Source organism: Petromyzon marinus, assembly GCF_048934315.1.
Source record: "Petromyzon marinus isolate PM22_M1 ecotype Great Lakes invasive population chromosome 70 unlocalized genomic scaffold, UKy_Petmar_22M1.pri1.0 chr70_unloc.3, whole genome shotgun sequence".
Lineage (NCBI taxonomy): Eukaryota > Metazoa > Chordata > Hyperoartia > Petromyzontiformes > Petromyzontidae > Petromyzon > Petromyzon marinus.
The window spans coordinates 269,855-291,464 of record NW_027422605.1 but is presented as its reverse complement, the minus strand read 5'-3'; the positions used below and the strand labels follow the sequence as shown (position 1 = coordinate 291,464).

The 21,610-nt window shown below is 58.0% G+C and overlaps 1 protein-coding gene across 7 annotated transcripts in view; it reads left to right on the top strand.

The window, feature by feature from the left end:
* Positions 1-21,610, top strand: part of USP9X (ubiquitin specific peptidase 9 X-linked) — a 60,602-nt gene that overhangs the window by 22,797 nt on the left and 16,195 nt on the right. For all 7 annotated transcript variants that reach the window (XM_076058350.1, XM_076058351.1, XM_076058353.1 and 4 more), the window contains 18 exons: positions 1,456-1,551; positions 3,077-3,288; positions 3,626-3,782; positions 4,984-5,067; positions 6,805-6,954; positions 7,209-7,329; positions 8,334-8,734; positions 9,405-9,530; positions 10,449-10,574; positions 12,061-12,227; positions 13,478-13,586; positions 13,886-14,032; positions 14,127-14,273; positions 14,452-14,659; positions 15,302-15,558; positions 18,498-18,757; positions 19,814-19,987; positions 20,899-21,040. In XM_076058350.1, the coding sequence (XP_075914465.1) occupies positions 1,456-1,551; positions 3,077-3,288; positions 3,626-3,782; positions 4,984-5,067; positions 6,805-6,954; positions 7,209-7,329; positions 8,334-8,734; positions 9,405-9,530; positions 10,449-10,574; positions 12,061-12,227; positions 13,478-13,586; positions 13,886-14,032; positions 14,127-14,273; positions 14,452-14,659; positions 15,302-15,558; positions 18,498-18,757; positions 19,814-19,987; positions 20,899-21,040 (3,084 nt within the window). The remainder of the gene's footprint in view (positions 1-1,455; positions 1,552-3,076; positions 3,289-3,625; positions 3,783-4,983; positions 5,068-6,804; positions 6,955-7,208; positions 7,330-8,333; positions 8,735-9,404; positions 9,531-10,448; positions 10,575-12,060; positions 12,228-13,477; positions 13,587-13,885; positions 14,033-14,126; positions 14,274-14,451; positions 14,660-15,301; positions 15,559-18,497; positions 18,758-19,813; positions 19,988-20,898; positions 21,041-21,610) is intronic.

Below are 21,610 nucleotides of genomic sequence, written 5' to 3'. Positions count from 1 at the left end.
CAAAAATATGGCAGCACATGACAACACGGCAACAACATGACAACAGCATGGAAACACGGGGCAACACACGGCAACAACACGGCAACAACACGGCAACACACGGCAACACACGGCAATCCCGTGACCCCAGGTCGATTGCCGCTCACGACCAACACCAGTGACGATTTTTCGAACTGATCCTGGGCCTCCCCTAGGTCGACTCGGCCTCATATTAGTAGCTGTTCGAGTGTGTAGTAAACATCAGCACTGGGGAGACAAAGGCGGCCGTGCATGGTGCTAGCCACCCACCCCCTCGTGTTCCACAGTGCCGGCCTTAATAGGTGTTACTCGACTTAAAACTTTCGTGACTGCAGGAATTAATTTTCTTTTGTTCTTTTGGTAAAGTCACGTAGATGGAAAAATAAAAAAATAAAGTGAATAAAAATCATAAAAATAAACAACAAAACATACTAATGTAGACTGTAGCCTGGTTCTTAATCGGAGTGAGTGTACTCGCAGTCTATAATGTAGACTGTAGCCTGTGTCTTCACCTCGGTGAGCGTACACGGTAGGACCAATATTTCTGCCATGGCTGATCATTATTTTAATGCGGCTGGTTCACACGAAATTAATTTCTCTAAGACGATGGTACTTTGCAAGCCTACTGGCTATCAACAAAGATTTGTTCACGAAGCCATCCATATATACAGACAATTTCAAGGATGGTTATAAACTCAGCAATCATTGGAAACATGTCGTCAACCACTTTGGGTCATGACTTGATTTGTATTTTCTTTTCAACCTCCACCGTCAGCAGTGTGGGTATGTGGAGCAAGGTGCAGTGATTGCCTGGCGGCCCTTTTGATTGGTGTAGACCGACTGCACTGACATTGCTTTCTCCTACATTAACATCATGCTGCTGACACACCTGGGCTACGCCCATCTCTAAACCTTTATAAACAGTTTGCCTTGAGAGGCTAACCCCCCCCCTTTTCCTGATGATGACCGCTTGTCTTGTGATGGATGTGGTTTTTTGTTTTTATTAAACTTTTATTATATTTAAATTACTGAAAGAACCAAGAATAAGTCTATATTATAGACTGCCAGTACGCTCACTCAGGTTAAGAACCAGGCTACAGTCTACATTCGTGGTTTTTTGTTTATTTTATTTTTATTCACTTAATTTTTTATTAGAATGTTTCCGTTCTACATGACTTTACCAAAATGACTAAAGAATCGGTGTTATTCGCTCGTAGCACTTGCCCCAAAAGTCTGTTAAAGGCTACCCAGGAGGGACCTTTGTATTTGTGTTCATGTTGATAGACTAGCTGATGTGTCTGCATGTGGTGTGCTGGTCACCCACCCCCTCATGTGCCACAGTGCCTTCTTTCGTAGGCACTTCTCGCTACTAACGGCACTTGCCCCAACAGTCTGTTAAAGGCTACCCCGGGGACCTTTGTCTGTGTGTGGTCATAGCTGGTGATCCACGGCAGCGACGACATCGCAAACCGTGCCATCGACCTCCTGAAGGAGATCTACACCAACCTGGGGCCCCGGCTTCAGACGAGCCAGGCAGGAGACTCGCAGAGTCGCACAGAGACTCGCACAAACTCGCAGAGTCGCACAGAGACTCGCACAAACTCGCAGAGTCGCACAAACTCACCGAGTCACACAGACTCACAGACTTACCGAGTCACAGACTCACTGAGACTCACAGAGTCGCACAGAGACTCGCACAAACTCGCAGAGTCGCACAAACTCACTGAGACTCACAGACTCATGGAGACTCGCAGAGTCACACAGAGTCACACAGAGTCACACAGAGTCACACAGAGTCACACAGAGTCACAAAGACTCACTGAGACTCACAGAGTCACACAGACTCACATAGTCACACAGAATCACTGAGACTCACCGAGTCGCACAGACTCACAGACTCACGCAAACTCACCGAGTCACACAGACTCACAGACTTACCGAGTCACAGACTCACTGAAACTCACAGAGTCGCACAGAGACTCGCACAAACTCGCAGAGTCGCACAGACCCACTGAGACTCACAGACTCATGGAGACTCGCAGAGTCACACAGAGTCACACAGAGTCACACAGAGTCACACAGACTCACAAAGACTCAGACTCACAGAGTCACACAGACTCACATAGTCACACAGAATCACTGAGACTCACCGAGTCGCACAGACTCGCGCAAACTCACCGAGTCACACAGACTCACAGACTTACCGAGTCACACAGACTCACCGAGACTCACAGAGTCACACAGAATCACTGAGACTCACCGAGTCGCACAGACTCACTGAGACTCGCTGAGACTCACCGAGTCGCACAGACTCACTGAGACTCACAGTCACACACAATCACTGAGACTCGCAGAGTCACACAGACTCATGGAGACTCACAGAGTCGCACACTCACAGACTCACCGAGTCGCACAGACTCGCTGAGACTCGCAGAGTCACACAGAATCACTGAGACTCACAGAGTTACACAGACTCACAGACTCGCGCAACTCACCGAGTCACACAGACTCACCGAGTCGCACAGACTCACAGAGACTCTCCGAGGCGCACAGACTCGCTGAGACTCGCAGAGTCACACAGAATTACTGAGATTCACCGAGACTCACCGAGTCGCACAGACTCACCGAGTTACACAGACTCACTGAGACTCACCGAGTCACACAGACTCACCGAAGCGCACAGACTCACTGAGACTCACTGAGACTCACCGAGGAGCACAGACTCACTGAGACTCGCTGAGACTCGCAGTCGCACAGAATCACTGAGATTCACCGAGTCGCACAGAATCACTGAGATTCACCGAGTCGCACAGACTCGCTGAGACTCGCAGAGTCACACAGAATCACTGAGATTCACCGAGTCGCACAGATTCTCAGAGAATCACGGAACCACACTGAGACGGCCATACTGCACCAATGTCTGTCTCATTCCGACGATCTCCGATGACCTCTTATGATCCCCGTCGGTAGTGGTGACGGTGGCGGTGCGATGACGGTGCGGTGACGGTGGTGGGGCGGTGTCTGTGACGGTGGCGGCGGCGGCCACACACGTGAGCAGGTGGAGATCCACGAGGACTTTGTGCAGTCGTGCTTCGACCGGCTGCGTGCGTCGTACGACACGCTGTGCGTGCTGGACGGCGACAAGGACGGCGTGAACGGTGCACGCCAGGAGGCGGTGCGCATGGTGCGCGTGCTCACCGTGCTGCGGGAGTACGTCACCGAGTGCGACGGAGACTACCACGAGGAGAGGACTATCCTGCCCATGGCCCGGTGAGAGACGCCACGCCGCACTATCACGACACGCGTACACGCACGCACTGCCACCACACACGCACTACCGTGACACGCGCGCACACGCACTACCGTGACACACGCACGCATGCATTACCATAACCCACACCACCACCACGACGCTCACATACACACATACAGGCACGGACGCATACATGCGCACACAAGCATGCGCGTGCACAGACACGTACGCACAGAGGCACTAGAACGAGCAGAAGCCCATGGCCCGGTGCCTGCGGTGTGCGTTCCAAGCTTGGCTGACAATCTGTGTGCGGGGCCGTGTGGCGTGGTGCGGTGCGTGTGGTGTGCGGTGCAGGGCGTTCCGAGGGAAGCACGTGTCGCTGGTGGTGCGGTTCCCGAGCCAGGCGAGGCAGGTGGAGGACCTGGACGTGTGGTCCCACACCAACGACTCGGTGGGGTCGGTGCGGCGCTACATCCTGTCGCGCGTCAAGGGCAACAGCGCGCACACCAAGGTACGGTCCAGTGCGGTGTGTGATGTGTGGTGGTGTGTGGTGGTGTGTGTGGAGTGTGTGGAGTGTGCAGTGTGTGGTGATTACTACCTCGCCCGGTACACAGGAGGTTGTGGGTTCGATCCCGACCCTGACGATGCCTGCTGCTGTTATCCCCGTGGTTGCGTGTTTTTTTTCTCCGGGTCCTCCGATTTTTCCCTTCACATTTAGAGTCGATGTCACGCTTTTAGATTATTTGCCTGTTGCTATACATGTCCACGTGATGACGATAAGCCACTTAGTTGAGCTATCATTTGTGATGGCCAGGTCGCTTCTGAAAAAGAGGTGCATAGCTCGGTGGGCCTTACTTGGTAGAATAGAAATAATTCTAGATTTGAAGCTTTCGTGACTGCAAGGATTCATGCTATGTGTTTTTTTGGTAAAGTGACGTAGGTAAAATAAAAATAAAATGAATGAAAACAACTAAATTAAATCACGACGTTTTGGAGGCAACACAAGCTTCCGTCTTCAGGTGGAACAGTCACAACACCATCAATATGTAAACTCCCCCTCCCCCCCTCGCCGGTCTGCACATGTTCACCCCCTCTACACCGTTCATCAAGTCCGCCAATTAAATGCTATTTTTTATGTTAATTCCTTTGTCAAGGCGCCTTAATTCCTCTCACACAAGTTTAAAGGGCGCGGACTGAGCTTGGCTGTGTTCACTCCAGCGCTGTCCTCGAGACAGTCTGGTCCCTTCACCTGATGAAGGCCACTTGTGTTGTGGCCGAAACGTCGTGAATTTTTTATTTTTTATTTTGTGTTGTTTTATACTTTTACGTGACTTTACCGAATAGTATAAAATAGAAATAGTTTAGTTTTTAGTGTGGTGTGGCGTGTGTGTATGTGGGGAGCAGTGGCGCAGCTGTTAGCGTGCTGCCATACGAAATTGTCAGAAACCCGAGTTTGATTCCCTGTCACTTCCACCAACACCATTGATGATTATATTGATGAACTGGTCCTGGGCCTCCTCTAGGTCGACTCGGCTTCAAATTAGTACCTAGTGCGATTAGGGGGGAGACAAAGGCGGCCGGGTGTGGTGCTGTCCACCCACTCCTTCATGTGCCACAGTGCCGGCCTTCATAGGTGCTGCTGCTCCTCGCTTCTATCAGCACTTACCCCAACAATCTGTGAGGCTACACGGGGGACCTTTGTCTGTGTGCAGGTGGAGTTATACATCAATGGGGAGCTGGTGGACCCCAGCGAGGACCGCAAGCTCATTGGCCAGCTCAACCTCAAGGACAAGACGGTAACTAAGGCAACCAGATGGGTAACCATGGGGACCTGGGTAACCATGGTGAGCTGAGTAACCATTGTGAGCTGGGTAACCATGGGGACCTGGGTAACCATGGCAATTGTAGTGGCCAAATTTCAATGGGGTGCAGGCAGTGTGTGTGTGTTGTGTGGCTTTACCCTGTGTAGTTGTGCTGTGTGTACATGTACCGTACGTGTGAATGGTGTGTGTACCGTGTGTGTGGATACCGCATGTCAGCGTGTGTGTACTGTGTGGATACTGCATGTCTGTCTACTGTGTGGCCTGGTCTCAGCTAGCTGTTGAAAGTTGCAAGCGAGAATTTCAACATCGCTTGCAGCTGATGTTGGCAGAGTCCCCCACTCCTCCCGGTGCAGAGGGGAAATGGGCGAGGTTTAGGACTGTGGCTCATGCTGCTGCAATGGCTGCTTTGGGTACATGGTACACACATCCCAAGAGACCCTGGCTGACAGAGGAGGTATTCAGGCTGGCTGAGAAAAAGCGACTGGCTCACTCACCGTCTACAGCATCCCACGTCGGAGAATAAGGAGGCTTACCTTGCAGCCTTCGCTCGGAGAGCCGTGAGGCGCTGCAAGGATGGGTGGTGGCCGTGGGTTGCTGAGGAGATGGAGTCTGCCTCAGTGGCCAACGATCACAAATCACTATTTAACTCCATAAAAAAGTAACCTGCAGCGCCACACCTATTACCATCATTAGGGGAAAAAACGGTGATCCAATCTCCAGAACAGGTTTGCAGATTTACTGAGTGTTTCTGTGAGGTCTTGGGGGAGGGGAAATCCCTCAGCCTGGAAAACATCGTGGGACAAGGTGGGGATGATCCTGCTGAGGCTGCGGTGCCTCAAATATTGGAAGAAGTAGTGAGACCAGGAAAAGCACCGGGCAGAGATAATCTCCCAAGTGAAATGCTGAGAGAGGGTGGCGTTTGTGTACAGACTGCCCTACATTTCATCAAAACAGTCTGGACCACTGGACGGGTTCCGCTGGATGCGAAGGATGCCCTGGTGGTCCCCCTCTTTAAGAAGGGGGACCGCACAGACTGTAACAACTACAGGGGCATCTCACTCCTCAGTGTGCCGGGAAAGGTCCTGGCAAGGATTATTCAACATCGCCTTGCCAGGCACGCTGAGGAGAGGCTTGCGGAGCTCCAAAGTGTTTTCAGGTCAGGGCGGTCCTGCACAGATGCCGTGTTTTCTATCCGTCTGCTACAGCAGACGTGTAGGGAATTCCAACAAGACCTACATCTCTGCTTTATTGACCTGGTCAAGGCCTATGATACCATCAGTAGGCCTGGGTTCTGGGTTGTTCTTTGGACAGTTGGAAGCAGTCGCCCTCCAGCAACAACGGAGGGCAGAGGAACAACGCACACCAACAAGCGGAGCGCCGTGCGGCTAAAACACATTTGGCACAGTAGGGGGCACAGGTGGTGCATCGGCCACTCATCTCAGTCAACCCGTGGCGCCTGGGTCTGCCCCGTGACCTCCTGCCAGCGGGCGTTCGACACTTCACGTGGCCTTAACGTGCACATGGCCTGGCACATGGCATGGCACAAGCGCCGTGGTGACGTCACCGCCACTTAGTGAAAAATGGCAGCTGTTGTTGTGTACCGCGTGTGTGTACTGCGTATGTGTACCGTGTGTGTGTACCGTGCGTGAACCATGTGTGCATGTACCGCTGCCACCTTCGCCACTGCCCCCACCGCCACGGTGAGCCCAGCTGATGACGGCGAAGCTGACGCAGGCGAGTGGCAACATGCCCTCCAGCCCGGACTCCTCCTCCGACTCCTCCACGGGCTCGCCCAGCAACCACGGCAACCGTTTCAGCGACGGACCCAACGTCGAAGCCGAGAAATGCCTGCCGGGCGTGGTGCGTCGCCCTGCCACACTGCCACACCGCCACTACACCAACACCGCACTGCCACCACACCTCCGCCTCGCCACACTACCAGCGCACCACCAACGCACTGCCACATGCACTCCCACCCCACTGGCACCACACCGCAACCACATCGCACCACACCGCCACCCTGCCACACCACCGCACTGCCACATTGCCCACTCAACGGCACTTACCCCGACAGTCTGATGAAGGCCACACGGGGGACCTGCGTCTGTGTGCAGATCATGTCCATGCAGCCGCAGTACGTGAGCTTCCTGTGGCAGATCGCGGACATGGGCAGCTCGCTGTGCATGCCCACGCTGCGCGACGGAGCCCGCACACTCATGAAGCTCATGCCAGCCGGTACGGCGGGAACAGTCCCAACCACGCCAGCACCGGTGCCACCAGCACCTGGCTCACCACCACCGCCACTCGGCTTACCAGCACCGCCACTCAACTCACCACCACCACCACCACTCGGCTCACCGCCACTCAGCTCACCAGCACCACCACCATCACTTGGCTCACCGCCACTCAGCTCACCAGCACCACCACTCGGCTCACCACCACCACCACTTGGCTCACCACCACCACTCGGCTCACCACCACCGCCACTCAGCTCACCAGCACCACCACCACCACTCGGCTCACCACCACCGCCACTCAGCTCACCAGCACCACTCGGCTTACCACCACCGCCACTCAACTCACCAGCACCACCACCACTCGGCTCACCACCACCGCCACTCAGCTTACCAGCAACCATCCCGTTTAGACCCCTCTATCCAGCCGAAAAAAAGCTGTTTAGGCATGCGGTGGCTGAGCATGCGGTCTACATGACCCAGACCACGCAGCCTCGCCTGCCTGAGGAGCTCACCGATGGAACTTTGTCCAGATATTTGAAGGATTTGTGAACTTCTCACACAATCCTGCCTGCAGGTTAAACCCAGGATGGGATCGTAGGCAGGCATGCCTAAATGTTTCTAACCGGCGAAGATGTTCAATTAGGGGGGTCCACGTTTCGCAAGCGTAGAGAAGGGAGGGCATGACCCTGGACGAGAAGACCCGAAGCTTCGTGCAGAGTGACAGACCACCAGGTAGCTTCCACACAGCGTTACGCAGTTGATAAAAAGATGTCACTTGACTGATTCGGAATGAGACCTCTGTTGTCAAACCGGAGCCATTCATGAGCTCTACCACCAATACAAATACCTGCCATTCACCACTAAGTGACGGTGATGTCACCATGGCCCCACCTAGCTCACCAACGCCGCCACCACCACCGCTATTTAGCTCTCCTCTCCTCACCTCCCCACTGCTCCACCCCACCTATCACCCTCCTCCTCCATCTCCCCCACCACGACCAGACAACAAGACTGTGGAGCAGCTGCGTGCCCTGTGCCTGGACCGCGCGAAGCTGGGCGAGGACAGTCGTGGGCCCTCCCTGGAGTCGCTCTTCTTCGCGCCCAGCTGCTCGCGGGTGCTCTACCTGGCGGAGGTGGTCTACGCGTTGCTCATGCCGGCCAACGCCCCCCTCGGTGAGGAGGCCACCGAGTTCCAGTTCAACTTCTGCCGCAGCGGCGGCGTTCCCCTGGCGTTCGCCATGCTGTCGCGCAACAACTTCCTGCCGGGGGCGGACGCGGAGACGCGCCGAGCCGCCTGCCTCACCGCCCTCAAGGTGGCCAAGCTGACGCTGGCGGCCGTCGCCTATGGCCACGTGAGGGCCGTCGCGGAGGCGTGCCAGGCGCAGGAGCGGGCCGCGCCCACGGTATGTGCCGGTGGTGGCGGTGACGAACGCGGCAGCGACAAACCGTTGTGACCACTCGACCATGACCACCGTCATCACCACTGCGCACGTCATAACGCTCACAACCATAACCACCACGGCCACCATCATCACTGCCACAACCACCGCCACGGCGCACGCCATAACGCATACCACCATAGCCACCATGACCACCACCATGGCGCACACCATAACACAACAAAATACACGTCATAGCATACACCACCATAACAACCCACATGATAACAACCACCACCACGGCACACACCATAACAACCCATACCATAACCACCACATAACAACCCACACCATAACACACACCTCTGCCTACACCGCAACCCACACCACTCCCACACCATAACCCGCACCACAACCACAATCACCCCTGGGGGATGTTTGGTAGGGGTTGGGGGGGGGTGAGGGTGTTGGTGTGTGTGGTGATGGTGAGGGTGGTGCAGTGTTGGTGTGCGTGTGGTGATGGTGAGGGTGGTGCGGTGTTGGTGTGCGTGTGGTGATGGTGAGGGTGGTGCGGTGTTGGTGTGTGTGTGTGGTGATGGTGAGGGTGGTGCTGCTGTGAGAGCGAGCTTGATGCGGTTATGGTTCTCAAATCTGTGTGGTTGACGTGCGGTTGTGGTGCGTGTCTGTGGTTCAGATTTCCCCGGCGACGCACAACCAGGCGGTGATCCTGCAGAGTGCACTGCACCACATCCCCAACCCGGGTGCGGAGTGCATGCTGCGTAATGTTGCCATGCGCCTGGGACAGCAGATCACGGACGAGGTGACCCGCAGCACAACAACACGGAAACACCGCAACACCATAACACAGAGGCACAGCACGTGGTAACAAACAACAACACACACCAGCAAAGACAAAGATCCCCCGTATAGCCTTGACAGACTGTAGGGGCAAGTGTTGTTGGTGAGTAGTAGGACCTATGAAAGCCGGCACAGTACACGAGGGGGTGGGTGGCCAGCACCATGCACGCCCGGCCGCCTTTTTCTCGCCAGTGGCGATGTTCACTACATGCTGCACCAGGTACTTATTTGAGACCGAGTCGACCTAGGGGAGGCCCAGGACCAGCTCGGATAATCATCGCTTGTGTTGACCGTAAGCGGGATTCGAACTCGGGTCGCCGTGTTCGTAGCGCAACGCGCTAACCACTACACTACCGCTCCCCACGTGCACGTATGCACACAAAGGCGCGTACATGCAGACGTACACATGCACACACACGCACCCACAGACGCGTACCCACACGTGTGTATGACCGTGGTGTGACCTCGTGCACAGGCGAGTAAGACCATACCCGACTGTTGTGTACCGCATGTGTGTACTGCGTATGTGTACCGTGTGTGCATGTACCGCTGCGTGCACAGGCGAGTAAGAACATACCCGACATCTCGGTGACCCGCGTACACACACATGTACACATACACATATACATGTACACATACACACACACATGTACACACACACACATGTACACATACACACACACGTACACACGCGTACACGTACACACAAGTACGCACACACGTGTACACAACAACAACCGCCATTAGCCACCAAGTGGCGGTGACGTCACCACGTACACATAAACATACACGTCCATGTACACACACACGTACACACACAAGCGTACACACTAACACACGTGTGTGCGTGTACGCCGGTGGTGTGACCCCGCGTGCACAGGCAAGTAAGAACATCCCCGACATCTCGGTGATCCGCGAGATCCAGAAGATCTGCTGGGCGGCAGGGTGCGGCTGCGTGCACCTCGTCTTCTCCAGCAGCGACGAGATCTGCAAGATCTACGAGAAGGTGGTGAATGTGGGGGGGGTGAGGGGTGGGGGCACGCGGGGGATGCAGATTAAACACGAGCTGACTGACGACTCGCGCTGTGGAGTCACTCGATAAAGAGATCCACGTGGCTCGCACCGTGACTCGCCCCGTGGCTCGCACCGTGACTCGCCCCGTGGCTCGCACCGCGTGACTCTCCCCGTGACTCTCCCCGTGACTCGCCCCGTGACTCGCCCCGTGACTCTCCCCGTGACTCTCCCCGTGACTCGCCCCGTGACTCGCCCCGTGACTCGCCCCGTGACTCTCCCCGTGACTCTCCCCGTGACTCTCCCCGTGACTCGCCCCGTGACTCGCCCCGTGGCTCGCACCGCGTGACTCTCCCCGTGACTCTCCCCGTGACTCGCCCCGTGACTCGCCCCGTGACTCGCCCCGTGACTCTCCCCGTGACTCGCCCCGTGACTCGCCCCGTGGCTCGCACCGCGTGACTCTCCCCGTGACTCGCCTCGTGACTCGCCCCGTGACTCGCCCCGTGACTCGCCCCGTGACTCTCCCCGTGACTCGCCTCGTGACTCGCCCCGTGACTCGCCCCGTGACTCGCCCCGTGACTCGCCCCGTGACTCGCCCGTGACTCGCCCCGTGACTCGCCCCGTGACTCGCCCCGTGACTCGCCCCGTGACTCGCCCCGTGGCTCGCACCGCGTGACTCTCCCCGTGACTCGCCCCGTGACTCGCCCCGTGACTCGCCCCGTGACTCGCCCCGTGACTCTCCCCGTGACTCGCCCCGTGACTCGCCCCGTGACTCTCCCCGTGACTCGCCTCGTGACTCGCCCCGTGACTCGCCCCGTGACTCGCCCCGTGACTCGCCCCGTGACTCGCCCCGTGACTCGCCCCGTGGCTCGCCCCGTGGCTCGCACCGCGTGACTCTCCCCGTGACTCTCCCCGTGACTCGCCCCGTGACTCTCCCCGTGACTCGCCCCGTGACTCGCCCCGTGACTCGCCCCGTGACTCGCCCCGTGACTCGCCCCGTGACTCGCCCCGTGACTCGCCCCGTGGCTCGCACCGCGTGACTCTCCCCGTGACTCGCCCCGTGACTCGCCCCGTGACTCGCCCCGTGACTGGCCCCGTGACTCGCCCCGTGGCTCGCCCCGTGGCTCGCACCGCGTGACTCGCCCCGTGGCTCGCCCCGTGACTCGCCCCGTGACTCGCCCCGTGACTCGCCCCGTGACTGGCCCCGTGACTCGCCCCGTGACCCGCCCCGTGACTCGCCCCGTGACTCGCCCGTGACTCGCCCCGTGACTCGCCCCGTGACTCGCCCCGTGACTCGCCCCGTGACTCGCCCCGTGACTCGCCCCGTGACTCGCCCCGTGACTCTCCCCGTGACTCGCCCCGTGACTCGCCCCGTGACTCGCCCCGTGACTCGCCCCGTGACTCGCCCCGTGACTCTCCCCGTGACTCGCCCCGTGACTCGCCCCGTGGCTCGCCCCGTGACTCGCCCCGCTACCCAACAGAACAACGCTGGCAAGGAGCCGGACGCGGAGGATGAGCAGGTGTGCCGCGAGGCACTGGAGGTGATCACGCTCTGCCTGGCGCTCGTGCCCTCCGGCTCGGACGTCCTCAGCAAAGAGCGCGCCTGGCAGACCTTCATCATCGACCTGCTGCTGCACTGCCAGAGCCGGTAACCGTGGGGGGTGGCGGATGGTACCGCTCGTGCCAGGCTAGGTGCACCTCGAGACCATCGGGTCAAGTGTTGGAGGTTTTGTCGCTGCTGCTGCTGGCAGGAGGTCACGGGACAGGCCCAGCAGATGCCATGGGTTGGATGACTGAGATGACCGGGAGATGCACCACCTGTGCCCCCTACTGCGCCAGCTCACTGCGTTTTAGCTACCCGGCGCTCTGTTGTTGTGAGCGTCGCTCCTCTGCCCTCCGTTGCTGGAGGGCGACTGTCCAGCAGCATTACAGTGCGAGGAGCTCACAGGATCTGAGCTCCTCGCACTGCAAAGCAGCCTGGTTAAACCCAGAATCGATCGTCGTCATGCCAGCCTCAATTCTTCAAACCTGCGCAGATGTTCCTCTGATACAAGGCTCCACATTTCGCAAGAATAGAAATAGGGAGGGAATGACTTTGCCCGAGAAGACTCGAAGCTTCATGTGGAGCGACAGACCAAGAAGCTTCCACGCACCAACGTTACACGGCTGCTGAAAAGATAATGCCGCTCGGCTGATTCAGAGTGAGACCTGTGTGTGTGCGTGTGTATGGGGAGTGGTGGCACAATAGTTGGCACTCTAACCACTGCGAACCCGGCAATCTGAGTTCGGTTCCCGCTCTCGACCAATAACAGCGGCAAAGATTTGAACCGGTCCTAGTCCTTCCCGAAGTCGACAGCCTTCTAATGAGTACGTGGTGCAGCGTGTAAATACCGCCGCTCGGGATACCAAGGCGGCACGGGCGTGGTGCTGGCCACCCACCCCTTCGTGTGCCGAGCCGGCCTTCATAGGTGCTCGTTCATCGAACTTGCTCCTACAGTGTATTGAGGCTTATGGGGGATCTTTGTCTTTGCGGAGCGGTGGCACAGTGGTTAGCACACTGCGCTGCGAACCCAGCCACCCGAGTTCGATACCCGCTCACAACCAAAACAGTGGGGAATATCTGAACCTGGTCGTGGGCCTTCCCTCGGTCGACTTTGGGCCTCAACGGTGTACCTGGCACGGTGTGTAGGAAAGACAGTACCGACGGAGAGACAATGGCGGCCGGGCGTGCACAGTGCCGCACTTACCCCAACAGTCTGTTAAGGCTACACGGGGGACCTTTGTCTCTGTGCCCATCTCTGTGTGTGGCCTTCATAGGCACTGCTGCTACTCGTTAATAGCCAGCACTTGCCCCGGTAGTTGTGTGAAGGCTACACGGGGGACCTTTGTCTTTGTCAGGCCGATCAGGCAGACTGCTCAGGAGCAGTTCTTCCTGATGGCGACCAAGTGCTGCATGGGAAACCGGCCGATCATCTTCTTCATCACTCTGCTCTTCACAGTGCTGGGGGTGAGCGCGCACACACACTCACAGGTACATACGTGGGTACACACACACACGCGGGTACACACACACACACGCGGGTACACACACACACACACGCGGGTACACACACACACACACGCGGGTACACACACACACGCGGGTACACACACACGCGGGTACACACACACGCACACAGTGCGGCAACTACTTCACGCTGCTCCCTGTGTTATTGCCGTGTGTGTGTTCGTGTCTGTGTGTATTAATGCGGGTGTGTGTGTCTGTGTGTCTTTTTTTAATGCTGTGTGTGTCTGTGTGTGCATTAGACGACGGTGCGTGAGTGCGCGCGTCAATGCGGCGACTACTTCACGCTGCTGTGCCGGCTGCTCAACTACGCGTCGATCAGCAGCATCGCCGTGCAGAACGCAGAGGTGCAGCTCAACAATGAGATCGAGTGGCTCAAGCGCATCCGGGTACGTGATGGTGGTGATAGCGACGGTGGCATTGGTGGTGGTGATGGTGATGGCGGTGATGATGGTGATGGCGGTGATGATGTTGATGGTGCAGGACCAGGTGAAGCTGACGGGTGAGACGGGCGTGGAGGAGCAGCTGCTGGAAGGCCACCTGGGCGTGTCGCGTGAGTTGCTCGCGTTCCAGACGCCCGACAAGAAGTTCCACATCGGCTCTGAAAAGGGGGGAGCCAACCTCATCAAGGTGAGGGGGGGCCGCGCCGCACCGTACACGCAGCACGGCACGCACGGCGCACACCCCACGGCACACGCTGACCCACGCGCACGGCACGCACCGCGCTTTACGCACCGTACACACCGCACGGTATGCACGAATCTGTTAAAGGCTACACGGGGGAACTTTGCCTTTGTGCATGCGGCAGGAGCTGATGGACGACTTTATCCTGCCGGCGTCGCGAGTCTTCCTGCACCACCAGCGGAGCGGCGAGCTCCCTGCGGCCCAGGCCATCCCGGTGTGCGGCTCGGCCTCGTCGCTCACCGCAGCCTTTGACCTGCTGGCAGCCCTGTCGGTCGGCTGTGCCGCCAACCTGCGTCTAACCGCCGACACGCTCACCGAGATGTACTACACCGGTGAGCGGTCGCTCACTCACCACCACGCTCGCCACCACCACGCTCACCACCACCACGTTCACTCCCGACACGCTCACTCACCACGCTCACCACCACCACTCTCACCACCACCACGCTCACCACCACGTTCACTCCCGACACGCTCACCGAGATGTACTACACCGGTGAGCGGTCGCTCACTCACTCACCACCACTCTCACCACCACCACTCTTACCACCACCACGCTCACCACCACCACCACGCTCACCACCACCACCACGCTCACCACCACCACCACGCTCACCACCACCACGCTCACCACCACCACGCTCACCACCACGTTCACTCCCGACACGCTCACCACCACCACGCTCAGCACCACGTTCACTCCCGACACGCTGACCACCACCACTCTCACCACCACGTTCACTCCCGACACGCTCACCACCACCACGCTCACCACCACCACTCTCACCACCACCACGCTCACCACCACGTTCACTCCCGACACGCTCACTCACCACGCTCACCACCACCACGCTCACCACCACCACTCTCACCACCACCACCACGCTCACCACCACCACGCTCACCACCCTCTCGGTGAGCTGCGCCGCCAACCTGCGCCTCACCTCCTTGTACCCTCCCAACCCCCCCGGCAGGCACGGAGCCCCTGACGGAGTGGGAGTACCTCCCCCCCGTGGGGCCGCGTCCCCCCAAGGGCTTCGTGGGGCTTAAGAACGCCGGCGCCACCTGCTACATGAACTCCGTGATCCAGCAGCTCTACATGATCCCCGCTGTGCGCCTCGGACTGCTGGCCGTCAGCACCGCTGGGGCCTCGGCCGGCACCGGCACAGCCGGCAACGCCGCCAGCGACAACGACGAGGAGCTGTCGGGGGACGAGCGCGCTGACGCGGAGGTGGGCGCGTGCCGGCCGAATACTCGCAGACGTGCCCCTAATATACACACACACACACACATGACCCCAACACGCGCACACACGACCACAACACACACACACACGACCCCAACACACACACACATGACCCCAACACACACACACATGACCCCAACACGCAAACACACGACCCCAACACACACACACGACCCCAACACGCACACACATGACCCCAACACGCGCACACACGACCCCAACACACACACACGACCCCAACACATACACACGACCCCAACACACACGACCCCAACATGCGCACACACGACCCCAACACACGTGCGACCCCAACACACACACACGACCCCAACACGCACACACGACCCCAACACACGTGCGACCCCAACACACAAACATACGACCCAAACACTCGCGCACACGACCCCAACACACACACATACGACCCCAACACACACACATACGACCCCAACACGCGCGCGATCCCAACACACACACACACGACCCCAACTCGTACACACACGACCCCAACACGCGCACACACGACCCCTACACACGTGCGATCCCAACACACACACACACGACCCCAACTCGTACACACACGACCCCAACTCGTACACACCCGACCCCAACACACAGACACACGACCCCAACACGCAGACACACGACCCCTCTTCCGTCGTTGTTAGCTTTTCCTCTCTTTCCGCTTCCTTCCATTTTTCTCGAACAACAACACACTTTAATTTTTCCCGTCATTGTTCATCCTCCTGCACAGGTATCCAAATAGTGGTGCCAGTTTCCTTCTCATCCACTGCCTGCATCATCAGGTTGTCATCTTCTCTGTGCTACCTTGTCCTTGCGTCTACCAAATGGGGCATGGGGAGAAGACTTACAACTATAAACTAAACTTTAACAATTTTGATTAAAAGCTTTCGTGACTGCAGGGATTCATATTCTTGGTTCTTTCAGTAAAGTCACGAAGAAGGGAAACAATACAATAATAAAAATATAAAACAATAAAATTCTCACGACGTTTCGACTGCAACACAAGCAATCATCATCAGGTGTGAAAACCACAGCATATTTTTTTTTTTATTGTTTCCCTTCTACGTGACTTTACCGAAAGAACCAAGAATATAAACTTGAACACTTAAACCATTTACATTTTTCCAGGTGTAAGGCCTATGTGCTCTTTTTCAGAAGCGACCTGGCTAATCCACACGAAGTGGCTTGTCATCATCACCTTGTGGAAATGTACAGCAGCAGCCAAATATTCTAAATGCGTCACGTTCATTCTCAATGTGGAGGGAAAAATCGGAGGACCCTGGAGAAAAAAATCCACACGACCACCACGGGGGGAGAGAGAGAGAGAGAGACGCAAGCTCCAAATATACAGCAGCAGAAGCAGGCATTGTCAGGGTCTGGGATCAAACCTGCAACCTTCTGCATCCCCGGCTAGGTAGCTCAAATCTCCTCGCCACCGCGGCACCCCACGTTGGCCACGTGGCAGGGTGTGGCGGGTGTGGTCGTCCCGTTTACCGTCAAATCTCAGAACACGCAAAGCGGTTCGGCTTGAATTTTATTAACGAGGTAGTTGACGTGGTCGCGGTAGTTGACGTGGTCGAGGTACTTGACGTGGTCGCGGTAGTTGACGTGGTCGAGGTAGTTGACGTGGTCGAGGTACTTGACGTGGTCGCGGTACTTGACGTGGTCGCGGTAGTTGACGTGGTCGAGGTAGTTGACGTGGTCGAGGTAGTTGACGTGGTCGAGGTAGTTGACGTGGTCGAGGTAGTTGACGTGGTCGCGGTAGTTGACGTGGTCGAGGTACTCAACGTGGTCGCGGTAGTTGACGTGGTCGCGGTAGTTGACGTGGTCGCGGTAGTTGACGTGGTCGCGGTAGTTGACGTGGTCGAGGTACTCAACGTGGTCGCGGTAGTTGACGTGGTCGCGGTAGTTGACGTGGTCGCGGTAGTCGACGTGGTCGCGGTAGTTGACGTGGTCGCGGTAGTTGACGTGGTCGTGGTGGTTGACGTGGTCGAGGTACTTGACGTGGTCGAGGTAGTTGACGTGGTCGCGGTAGTTGACGTGGTCGCGGTAGTTGACGTGGTCGAGGTAGTTGACGTGGTCGCGGTACTTGACGTGGTCGAGGTAGTTGACGTGGTCGAGGTAGTTGACGTGGTCGCGGTAGTTGACGTGGTCGCGGTAGTTGACGTGGTCGCGGTAGTTGACGTGGTCGCGGTAGTTGACGTGGTCGCGGTAGTTGACGTGGTCGCGGTACTCGACGTGGTCGCGGTACTCGACGTGGTCGCGGTACTCGACGTGGTCGCGGTACTCGACGTGGTCGAGGTAGTTGACGTGGTCGAGGTAGTTGACGTGGTCGAGGTACTTGACGTGGTCGCGGTACTCGACGTGGTCGCGGTAGTTGACGTGGTCGAGGTACTTGACGTGGTCGAGGTAGTTGACGTGGTCGCGGTAGTTGATGTGGTCGCGGTAGTTGACGTGGACGCGGTAGTTGACGTGGACGCGGTAGTTGACGTGGTCGAGGTAGTTGACGTGGTCGAGGTAGTTAACGTGTTCTTTGGTTCTTTCGGTAAAGTCACGTAGAATGAGAATAAAATAATAAATTGATGAAGGCCGCTTGTGTTGTGGCCGAAACGTCGTGAGAATTTTATTGTGTTATTTCATTATTTTATTCTCATTCTACGTGACTTTACCGAAAGAACCAAAGAAGATGAATCCTTGCAGTCACGAAAGCTTTAAATTGAAATGTAGTTGACGTGGTCGAGGTAGTTGACGTGGTCGAGGGAGTTAACATCTCCTCGCCACCGTGGCGCCCCGACTGATTCTTATCCCGTGCTCCTACTGCTCATCGTATTCCTCCTGCAGTATAAATGCCGATTCTGATCCATCCCGTGGCCACCCCGTGCCCCCCCCCACCCTCCCAGAGTAACGTGGACGCTCGCGAAGAGACGCCGTTTGCGGGGGGCTCCGGCGGCGGCGGCGGCGGTGGAGGCGGCGGCGGTGGGGGCGGTGGCGGAGGGGGGGGCGGTGTGGGGGGTGAGGAGCGCCCCCCGTCCGGGGCCCGCACCGGCGAGCGTAAGGAGTACAACATGGGGGTGCTGCGCCAGCTCCAGGTGATCTTCGGGCACCTGGCCGCCTCCAAGCTGCAGTACTACGTCCCCCGCGGGTTCTGGAGGCAGTTCCGGTGAGGCTCGCTCGCTCGCTCGTCCGGCCGTCCGTACGCGCACTCGCTAATCCACTCGCTCACACGCTCACCCACCCACTCACACTACTCACCCACCCGCTCACACGCTCACCCACCCGCTCACACTGCTCACCCACCCGCTCACACGCTCACCCACCCGCTCACACGCTCACCCACCCGCTCACACTGCTCACCCACCCGCTCACACGCTCACCCACCCGCTCACACGCTCACCCACCCGCTCACACGCTCACCCACCCGCTCACACGCTCACCCACCCGCTCACACTGCTCACCCACCCGCTCACACGCTCACCCACCCGCTCACACGCTCACCCACCCGCTCACACGCTCACCCACCCGCTCACACGCTCACCCACCCGCTCACACTGCTCACCCACCCGCTCACACGCTCACCCACCCGCTCACACGCTCACCCACCCGCTCACACGCTCACCCACCCGCTCACACGCTCACCCACCCGCTCACACGCTCACCCACCCGCTCACACGCTCACCCACCCGCTCACACGCTCACCCACCCGCTCACACGCTCACCCATCCGCTCACACGCTCGCCCACCCGCTCACACTCACCGACACGCTCACCCACCCGCTCACACGCTCGCCCACCCGCTCACACGCTCACCCACCCGCTCACACGCTCGCCCACCCGCTCACCCACCCGCTCACACGCTCACCCACACACTCACCCACCCGCTCACACGCTCACCCACCCGCTCATACTCACACGCTCACCCACCTGCTCACACACTCGCCCACCCGCTCATCTACACACACTCACCCACCCATACACACATTCATCCACACACTCATACACTCATCTTCTCGTTGTCCTTTCCCCGTACCTCCTATAAACACGGTTGGCTATGTACATAACATGAGTGGGTCTCTCTGGAGCTGTGTTGGATTCTGTGGGTCTCTATGGTTCTTTACGAGTCTCTGGATCTCTGTTGATCTCTATGGGTCTCTTCCTTCCGATATTAAGAAGTTGAACAAACATCCATTCATTCAATCCCTCTCCCCGCACCCCGCCAGGCTGTGGGGAGAGCCGGTGAACCTGCGTGAGCAGCACGACGCCCTGGAGTTCTTCAACTCGCTGGTGGACAGCCTGGACGAGGCGCTCAAGGCCCTGGGGCACCCCCCGCTGCTCAGCAAGGTGCTGGGCGGCTCCTTCGCAGACCAGAAGATCTGCAAGGGATGCCCACACCGGTAAGCCCCAACGCCTGTGCCAATCCCCCCCCCCCTCCACCGTCACCACTCCCCCGCACTGCTCCACTCTGCTCCACTTTCCTCCCCGCTGCTCCACACTGCTCCCCACTGCTCCCCACTGCTCCACTCTGCTCCACTCTACTCCCTCACTGCTCCACTCTGCTCCACTCTGCTCCCCACTGCTCCACTCTGCTCCACTCTGCTCTCCACTGCTCCACTCTACTCCCCACTGCTCCACTCTGCTCCACTCTGCTCCCCACTGCTCCCCACTGCTCCCCACTGCTCCTCTCTGCTCCACTCTACTCCACTCTGCTCCACTCTGCTCCCCACTGCTCCCCACTGCTCCCCACTGCTCCTCTCTGCTCCACTCTACTCCCCACTGCTCCCCACTGCTCCCCACTGCTCCACTCTGCTCCACTCTGCTCCACTCTGCTCCCCACTGCTCCACTCTGCTCCACTCTGCTCCACTCTGCTCCACTTTCCTCCCCGCTGCTCCACTCTGCTCCACTCTGCTCCCCACTGCTACACCCCCCTTCCCACTGCTCCAGTCTCCTCCCCACTGCTACACCCCCCTTCCCACCCACCTCACCCACCTCCCCACCACCACCGCCACCCACCTTCCCAATCGGCTCTCCCTCCGCTGCCTGCTGGCGATGGTGGCGCACCTAGCCTGGCACAAGCGGCTTTGATGTTGCCACCATAGTGGCGGTGGTGATGATAGTGGTTTCTGGTGGTGATGATGCTGGCGATAAGTCGTGGCTTCGGCTGCTTCGTCGGCAGTTGGACGGGCGCGTGCTCCTTCACCGCCCTGCAGTATTAAGCACGGCCTCCTCGCGCCTTCGAACCTCCTTGTACTCTCGCGGCCTCGTACCCGGTGTGACGAACGGTGCGTGTCGTGTCGGTGGCCCCAGGTACCAGCGCGAGGAGTCCTTCACGACGCTGAACATCGACATCAGGAACCACCAGCACCTACTGGAGTCGCTGGAGCAGTACGTCAAGGGGGACCTGCTGGAGGGAGCCAACGCCTACCACTGCGAGAAGTGCAACAAGAAGGCACGGACGGGCGGGCGGGTGGGCAGACTGGCAAGCAGATGCGGGCAGCAGACGTAGCCGGGCATACATAACATACACATGCATGCGTGCATGGGCTAACCGTTGCTCACTGCTAATAATGATGATCAGACAGGTGCTTCACACATGTAGGAGACACTCCCTCACACACACACACGGATGCACGCGCACGCATTCACACGCACGGACACAGGCGCACGGACGGAAACACTCTGCCTCGTCGCGTGTCTGCATTTTTGTTTTCTTTGAGTTGCACCTCAAGGCCTGCGTAAGGACCCTCTGACCGGACTAAGACAACGTTGTGTCCCCCTGTGCCTGTGTCTCGCCGTGTCCCCGTGTCCTCCTGCTCTGCCTCCCCCACCCACCCCTGCTTCTCTTCCCGTATCCTCCCCACGTCTCCCATCGCTTCTCTCCCATCTCCCCCTGCTTTAGCCGTCTTGTTTGTTGGTGTAACATTCTGTGACCCCCTGTACTGGACATGTGTGAAAAAGAGCTTTATAGCGCATCAAATTCCTCCTCCCGGTATAAATATTCTGATTCTCTCCCGCCGCC